Source organism: Thermobia domestica, chromosome 4, assembly GCF_964235325.1.
Source record: "Thermobia domestica chromosome 4, izTheDome1.hap1.1, whole genome shotgun sequence".
NCBI classification, from domain to species: Eukaryota; Metazoa; Arthropoda; class Insecta; order Zygentoma; family Lepismatidae; genus Thermobia; species Thermobia domestica.
In genome coordinates this window covers 309972507-309980627 of record NC_137457.1, presented here as the reverse complement: position 1 = coordinate 309980627, position 8121 = coordinate 309972507, and the positions used below count along the sequence as shown (strand labels likewise).

The following is an 8121-nucleotide window of genomic DNA, read 5'->3' as shown; positions in this document are numbered from 1 at the left end:
TAGAGAGCAGTTGAAACCTTCAATCTCATCATTCTACTTATTTCACTTCAATGTTCATATTCATGTACTAAATTGGTGCCCGAAATACGTTGATATATGGTACGAAAACAAGCAAATGGAGGAAGCTCATACAGTAAAGTCATGGACTGCTAAAGACGAGGCTGGTGTTCGAATGTTGTTGCGGCAATTTACTATAATTTTTGATGGTACTCGGGATTCAATTCCTAAATAGCATATTTTCCCTTCTTGTGAAGCATCTGAATCTCTTCTGTTCCTCTCAGTATATGCAGTTCGTTGCTCCAACAGTTTATGTTGGGAATAGGAGCTGGCAACATTGTGCCTTGTTTGCAGTTCACCTGCTAGAAGAAGAAGAAGGACTATAAAGTTTGGCCGCATGGTGCTTGTAGAAGCTATTTTTCTTGAGTTACGATCTTTTGTGGAAATAAAGGTGAATAGCTGAAAAAAAAAGGGTTTCATTCCTCTAAAGTGTAGATCTTTTGATTTCTAACAACTGGCGACTGTAACAGGGCACAATAGACCATGGAGGAAATGAAAAAACAGCGTAAAATCTTGAGAGCAGCATTCACTAGGTTGCATACGAACTGTTCGGAACTGTGTAGCGCAGAACTTAAAAACGAAAGTGATATTAGTGGTACATTTCAAGTGTTAGAAGAGAAATACATGAAAATGAAGGAGATAGATGAGAAGATAATGACATCAGCAATAGAAGATAATTGGAGCGAGAAAGAACTACTAGAAGAAACGGAGCAAGCAGATAAGTATTCTTTAAAATTCTACCAAATTAAAAACAAGGTTGAGGCTGCGTTGCATGCGTGTAAAACGAACGAGAGTAGTGGTAGCACGAGTAGTGAAAGAAACTTTAAACTTCCAGAAGTGGAAATTAAGAAATTTGATGGTAATTTGAAAAACTGGCTTCCGTTTTGGTCACAGTTTGTGCGCATAGACGAAGATAAACGGATTCCTAATGTAGACAAATTCCAATATCTCATTCAAGCTATTGTACCGAACACACGTGCACGTCAGTTCGTAGAAAGTTTTCCCCTGTGTGAAGATAACTACCCGAAGGTTATTCAGGGTTTGAAAGCGCGTTTTGGACGTGACGATATGTTAGTAGAGGTATATGTTCGTGAACTTTTAAAGCTAGTGTTTCATAATCTAAGTAACAATGGTAATCTAGAATTGATAGACCTGTATGACAAGTTGGAATCTCAACTTCGCGCTTTAAGTACTTTAGGTGTCACAACAGATAAATGTGCTGCCATGCTGTATCCCCTTGTGGAGTCATGCTTACCTGCTGAACTATTGCGTACGTGGCAGAGGGACAGTACAAACAGTGCAGACGCAACTTTAGAAAAACGTTTGGAAGACTTTATGTCATTTTTGCGGAAAGAAGTAGAAAATGAAGAAAGAATAGCTCTTGCTGTGTCCGGGTTTGATATACAAGACACCAGTAATGTGGGAAAGAAAAAGAAAGAACGCAGTAATCGTTCCGATTTTGTACCAACTGCCGCTGAATTAGTTAATTGTAAAAATAGTGCAAAGTGCATTTTTTGTGATCAATCGCACGCAAGTGAAAACTGTGTAAAAGCCTGTAATTGGACATACGAGGAAAAAATAAACATTTTGAAGGGAAAGGGATGCTGTTTTCGGTGCCTTAAGAATTCGCACAAGAGTTCAAAATGTTATGCTAAGTTGACTTGTAGTGCATGCAAGGGGCGTCACGATAGTGTTATGTGTAGTGGCAGAAATAAATCTAAGAATGCGTCAAGTAACGGTGATAAACAGACTCATGTGAAGCATGTTATCGAAAACACACTGACAAACAATGAACGTTCCGAAACATTTTTACAAACATTGGTAGTAAAAGTGAGAGGGCGGAATTCAGAAAAGAACGTCAGGGCGATTATAGACACTGGTTCACAGCTATCTTATATCTGTACTAGCTTAGCGCAGGAAATGAACTATGAAGTATTACGAAAAGAAACTGTAGCGCACGCTCTTTTTGGAGGTGTATTTTCAGAACCATGTGAACATGACTGTTTTCGAGTTAGGCTAACCAACCTCAATGGTGATTATGCATGTAATTTTGAAGCACTGAATCAGGATGTTATTTGTAGTAGTGTTACATCAATCATAGATGGTCCTTGGTTATCAGAGTTACGGGAAATGGGTATAGAAATATCCGATAATCAACCTGGCCCAATCGCAATTTTAATAGGAGCGGACATTGCCGGTAAACTTTTCACAGGTAAGAGAATTGCTTTGAAAGTTGGCCTGATTGCTATGGAGACATTGCTCGGCTGGATTTTAATGGGAAAAATAAACAGGAAGGATTCTGTTAGGTTTTCTACAATGCAAGTCACAACGATGTTTTGCAAATCAACACCTGTTTCAGACTTGTGGAAATTGGATGTTTTAGGCATAACTGATCCAGCGGAAAAGAAAACGAAAATGGAGGCGCAACAGAAAGTAATGGAATATTTTAACCAGACAACGACCATTAACGCTGACGGGAGGTATGAAGTAAAAATGCCTTGGCTAATGGAACATCCACCTCTCCCCAACAACATAGATACCTGTAAAAGAAGACTGAAGAATGTAGTTGCTAGATTGAAGGCTGAAAACTACTACGAAATGTACGAGAAGGTTCTGAAGAAGTGGGAAGATGAAGACATCGTAGAGGAAGTTCCTGCGGAAGAGATAGAGAAGAAAGGCTACTACTTACCTCATCGTCATGTTGTTAAGATGACTAGTAGTACGACGAAGATCCGTCCAGTATTCGATGCCTCAGCGAGAGAGAAAAATCATCCATCTTTAAATCAGTGTTTAGAGAAAGGAATCAATTTGATAGAAATTATTCCAGCGATTCTGACACGTTTTAGATTGAACAAGTTGGGAGTTGTGTCTGACATAAAGAAGGCGTTTCTACAAATTTCCCTGTGTAAGAGTGACCGAGACTATTTACGATTTCTTTGGATAAATGGAGAAGGTGGTATAAAAATATATCGTCACAAAAGAGTAGTGTTTGGCGTGAGTTGCAGTCCTTTCCTGTTGGGAGCCGTAATAGAGCATCATCTTAGGCGAGCACTACAAAAGTGTAATGAGGGTCAGAGTAGTTATGCTAAGGAAGTCATTTTGAAGTTATTGAATAGTTTTTATGTAGATAATTGTGTCACTAGTGTCAAAAATGAAGATGAGCTTCGTCAGTTTAGAGAAGAAGCCACGAACTTAATGGCGGAAGCAAAATTCGAACTTCGAGGGTGGGAGCATACCTCTTTAGAAAACACACTAGAAGAGAATAGAGTTCCTGTACTTGGCCTACAATGGGAAACTGTTTCAGATATGTTGGAATTACGACCAGAATGTTTTGAGGGTACAAAACCTGCGGTTGTCACGAAGAGAATAATTTTGTTATTTGCTAACAGAATATTTGATCCTATTGGTGTCACGTGTCCAGTAACGTTAAGCCCGAAAATTCTTTTACAACAAGTATGGTCATCGAAGGTAAATTGGGACGAAGCGGTACCAAAGGAAGTTGAGAAGAAATTCCTACAATGGATCAAAGAGTTGCCTCATTTAAAGAGACTTGTCTTTCCAAGATGGGCTGCTGGAGATTGTAAGAATTGGAGCCTACATGCATTCTGCGATGCTAGTGAGAGATCGTATGCTACGGCTGTCTTTCTCAGAACTGAAGAAAAAGGACAAGTGAAGGTGCAATTGATACAGGCGAAATGCAGGGTTGCTCCGATGAAGAAGTTAACCACTCCTCGACTGGAATTACTGGCAGCTACAATTGGCGCAAGGTTAGCTACTACAGTGAGAGAAACATTGGATGTTGAAGATGTACCAATTTATTTCTGGACAGATTCTACCACCGTTTTAGCATGGATTAAGCGGGATATGCCATGGAATACCTTTGTGTGGAATCGAATACAAGAAATAAGAAGATTAAGCAATTCAGGCAACGAGTGTTGGAGATTTGTTCCACGAACCATGAATCCAGCTGATCTGCCCTCACGAGGATGTTCACCTGAACAGTTAGTTGCGTCAAAATGGTGGGAGGGTCCTGACTGGTTAAGACGACCAATCGAAGAGTGGCCGGAGCAGAAGTACACTTATCAAGAAGAAATAATCTCAGAAGAAATAAGAAAAAACATTGTATCTGTAATGATTAATGCCAAAGAAGAAAACCGTGATTGGTACTACCGCCGTTTTTCAAAATATGAACAGATAATCCGCATGGTTGGTTGGATCAAGAGATTCATCTTCAATTGTCGTAATGGAAAGAAGAGAAGACAAGGAGAATTATCGGTAGAAGAAGTGACAGCTGCTGAGAAAACAGTCCTTAAACTCGTTCAGAAAGAGTCATTCGACGGCGTAGAAGACCAAAAGTTGAAGTCACTATGCCCATTTGAAGACAAAGATCAGATCATTAGGCTGAAGACGAAAATTGTAGAGCTTTCAGATTCAGAAGTGTTTCGGTATCCTGTTGTATTGCCAAACGCACATCCTGTGGTCAAGCGGTTGATTCATGACAAACATGTAGAATCTTGTCACGTTGGAGTGCAGGGTCTGATGAGTCTTCTCAGAGAACGGTACTGGATTATAAGAGGAAGGCAAGGCGTTCGATCCGTTGTTAGAAGGTGTGTCGTCTGTAGAAGATACAACGCCAAGAAGATGGAGACCTGTCCCGTGGCCTTACCAGAAGATAGAGTTAAGGAATCAGCAATCTTTGAAGTTACAGGATTGGATATGGCGGGTCCAGTAATACTAAGAGATGGCAAGAAAGCATGGATTTGTATCTTCACATGTGCAGTGTATAGAGCGGTACATCTAGAATTAGTATCTGGATTGTCAACGGCCGATTTCCTTCAAGCGTTGCGGAGATTCGTCGCTAGAAGAGGACGTCCATCAGTAATCTACTGTGATAATGGTACCAATTTTGTCGGTGCAGAGGTATCAAATGGAAATTTATTCCTCCCACATCACCTTGGTGGGGCGGCTGGTGGGAACGTCTGATTAGACTAATGAAACAGTTGTTGAGAAGAGTACTTGGAAGAGCTTCCCTGACTTATGAAGAATTTAACACAATTCTTTGTGACTGTGAAGCAGTTATAAATTCCCGTCCTTTGACATACGTTTCGGAAGAAAGTTCTGATTTTGTGCCTTTAACTCCTCTAATGTTCCTACAACACAATGCTGAAATTGGAGTACCTGACATTGATGTCATAGAAGCGGGGAGTCTACGAAGAAGACTGAAATACATTCAGGATATACGGAAGATTTTACGCAGTAGGTTTCGAAAGGAATATTTGGGACAGTTGGTTCAACATTGGAGAACCAGAGTAAATTGTAAGAAGATAGAAGTAGGAGAGGTTGTTCTAGTGGGAAACGACAACTTAAAGCGGTTCCAATGGCCCCTAGCACGTGTTGTGGAACTTATACCTGGCCGTGATGGAAAAGTTCGTCTGGTGAGACTAAAGACCGGCGCGGGGATGATGGTGAGACCTCTTCAACGTATCTTCCCTTTGGAAATCAGGCCAGAAGAAGCTGTTGAACAGAATGTACTTAAGAGAAGACTGGTGGTACGAGAACCGAGAAGTGAAACTGATCAATGTGAAGGTGGAAAGGAATCTCAAATTATCACTACTAGAACTGGAAGAGCTGTGAAACCTCCCAAAAGATTGTCTCTTTTTACGTATTGTAATCCACAGTTTTAATGATGGGATGGTTGAGTCACTAGTTCCCTTACGTGACTCAAGGTGGGAGGATGTTGGGAATAGGAGCTGGCAACATTGTGCTTTGTTTGCAGTTCAGCTGCTAGAAGAAGAAGAAGGACTATAAAGTGTGGCCGCATCGTGCTTGTAAAAGCTATTTTTCTTGTGTTACGTTCTTTTGTGGAAATAAAGGTGAATAGCTGAAAAAAAAGGGTTTCATTCCTCTAAAGTGTAGATCTTTTGATTTCTAACAGTTTATAAAATAGTACTGGTTTTTGTCAACAGCCAGGAAACACTCCTTATTTAGATATTTGTTGTTTAACTTAAAGCGAGTATGTCAAACTATTTACCGAGCGCCAAGATCTAATGTGGTATACTGTTCAACTTGACTTCAAATAATTTTAAACGTACCAAACAATATTTCTACGGACCCTGTAAGCGCCTCTACAGACAAGATAAAATCTATCGAAATGATTTTTACAAAACACACTGTTCTGTGTTTTTTGGCTTAGGACCGGTTTCAATTTATCTTTATTTCGTATCTTTTTCTCCCATGTCTGCTCTCATTAGAAATGAGATTTTTGGCGCGAATAAACAAATTAATTTGTTCCATTGTCAATTTTGCAAATTTCAATGTTTTTGATAAAAATAACACTTTCCAGTAAAGCTAAAGAATCATGTAGATCACAGGAAGATCAACGTGCAAATTCTAGTTTTCGGTTTAGAATTAAATATCCGTTTCGAGTGCAATATGTGCTTCACAGCGATTAATTTGTAGATGGGAAGAGGAAACTATGTAATAACAGTGGTAAAGAGACGAACTATAGACTACTAATGTATGTTGGAGGTATCTCCCATATCTAACTATTTCACGCAAAGTATTGCATTTTATCTCTGAAATATCCGAACGCATGTAACCATATTGTCCATCTGAACCGATTACCACATAAAAGAAAAAGTTAACATTACCTTTCTGGCTCAACTGAGTTAAAACTTTCTGGTGTTGTTTGTTTGTAGTCATTAAAGTACGACGCGTAAACTTGTTTAACCTCTATTTTTCTTAGCGTTTCAATATTGCTTTCAAATGCAGGATCTTCTGCAAATTCGGATTTCACCGTGTCAACGTTTAATTTCACATCGGAAGAATACGTAGCTATATCCTTCCCCATTGTTTGCTCTTCTTCGTTTTTTAGCGTTTCTATATTACTTTTAAATGAAGGTTCTTCTGAAAATCCTGATTTTACCGTATGAATGTTTAACTTCACATCTGTAGAATACATAGCTTCATCCTTCTTCACTGTTTGCTGTCCTTCCGTTGTAGATAACATTAACTCCTTGTTGTTAGTCATCAGTTCGTATGTCCACCCTTTCCCTTCGAGTGGATCCTCTTGAGGAAACCCATACTCGATTTCTTTTTTGCATATCAATTCCAACTTAACAGACGCCTCATCAGCCATTATGACTTCACATTTTGAACGAGTTTTCAACTGTGCTAGATACTTCCATTTTATTTTATGCTGCCAGTGTTAATGAAATGACTTACCATAACGTTCATAGAAGCTACATTTTACTTACAATCAAACATCTGAGCAGATTTTAAACAAATACAGAAAATTGCTGTTTGGAAACAAGACGTCTATACGCTTTCGCTGGTTTATCTAGTCTTGTCTTGACTCAAGAGCCGCTTGAGACCATTATCGGTCAAATAGGTAGGTGCACCAGCATTAAAGTCTATGTGCTACAATTGCAGAATATTCTCATGTGTACATCTCCCAGAGTTTTTATGATTCAGGAACAAAATTGAGTAAAATATAGGACACAACTGTTAAGAAAGGACACAATCGGGTAAAAGGTAAAATCGGAAAGGAAATTCAAACAGTGAAAGAGAGCTGAAAGCCAAGTTGAACAAGGTAAAACTTGAAGAGACGTGAAAAGTATAAAATGAAAAAGGAAAGATTATAAAAGAGAAGGGGAAGGATGTACGTGCAAATGTAAAAGAAAGTGTAAGTGTAGTGTAGGTGAAAAAGGAAATCCCACTCCTCTCTTCATTACAGTGCACCAAAACACAAGAGGTACTCGACTTAACGGACACTGTCGAACTCCGTTGTTTATACTGCGAAACCACGGATACATTAGTTTTGCCAATACTCAACGAGAAAAATTGACTAAAATCATAGCTAAAAATAGCTAGAAAAAAGCACCTGAGTCATGCTTAATTAATTTGATTCCCATAACAAAATAAAAAACCTTACAGAAATACAGTAAATGTCATTACAAAAATAATGTTTAGGTTGAGGTGAAGATTCGTTTGTGTCGATTGCTAGTACCCGGTTTCACTTGTTGCAACTACTTGCAAGACTGGAGTTGAAATTTGGTATAGATA

The 8121-nt window shown here is 39.0% G+C and overlaps 1 protein-coding gene across 3 annotated transcripts in view; it reads right to left on the bottom strand.

The window, feature by feature from the left end:
• LOC145684297 (uncharacterized) overlaps nt 1-7405 on the bottom strand; it is a 41407-nt gene extending 34002 nt beyond the window's left edge. For all 3 annotated transcript variants that reach the window (XM_081756469.1, XM_081756470.1, XM_081756468.1), the window contains exon 1: nt 6708-7405. In XM_081756469.1, coding sequence (XP_081612595.1) covers nt 6708-7195 — 488 coding nt within the window. In that variant the 5' untranslated portion in view covers nt 7196-7405. The remainder of the gene's footprint in view (nt 1-6707) is intronic.
• Nucleotides 7406-8121: the final 716 nt, after the last annotated feature.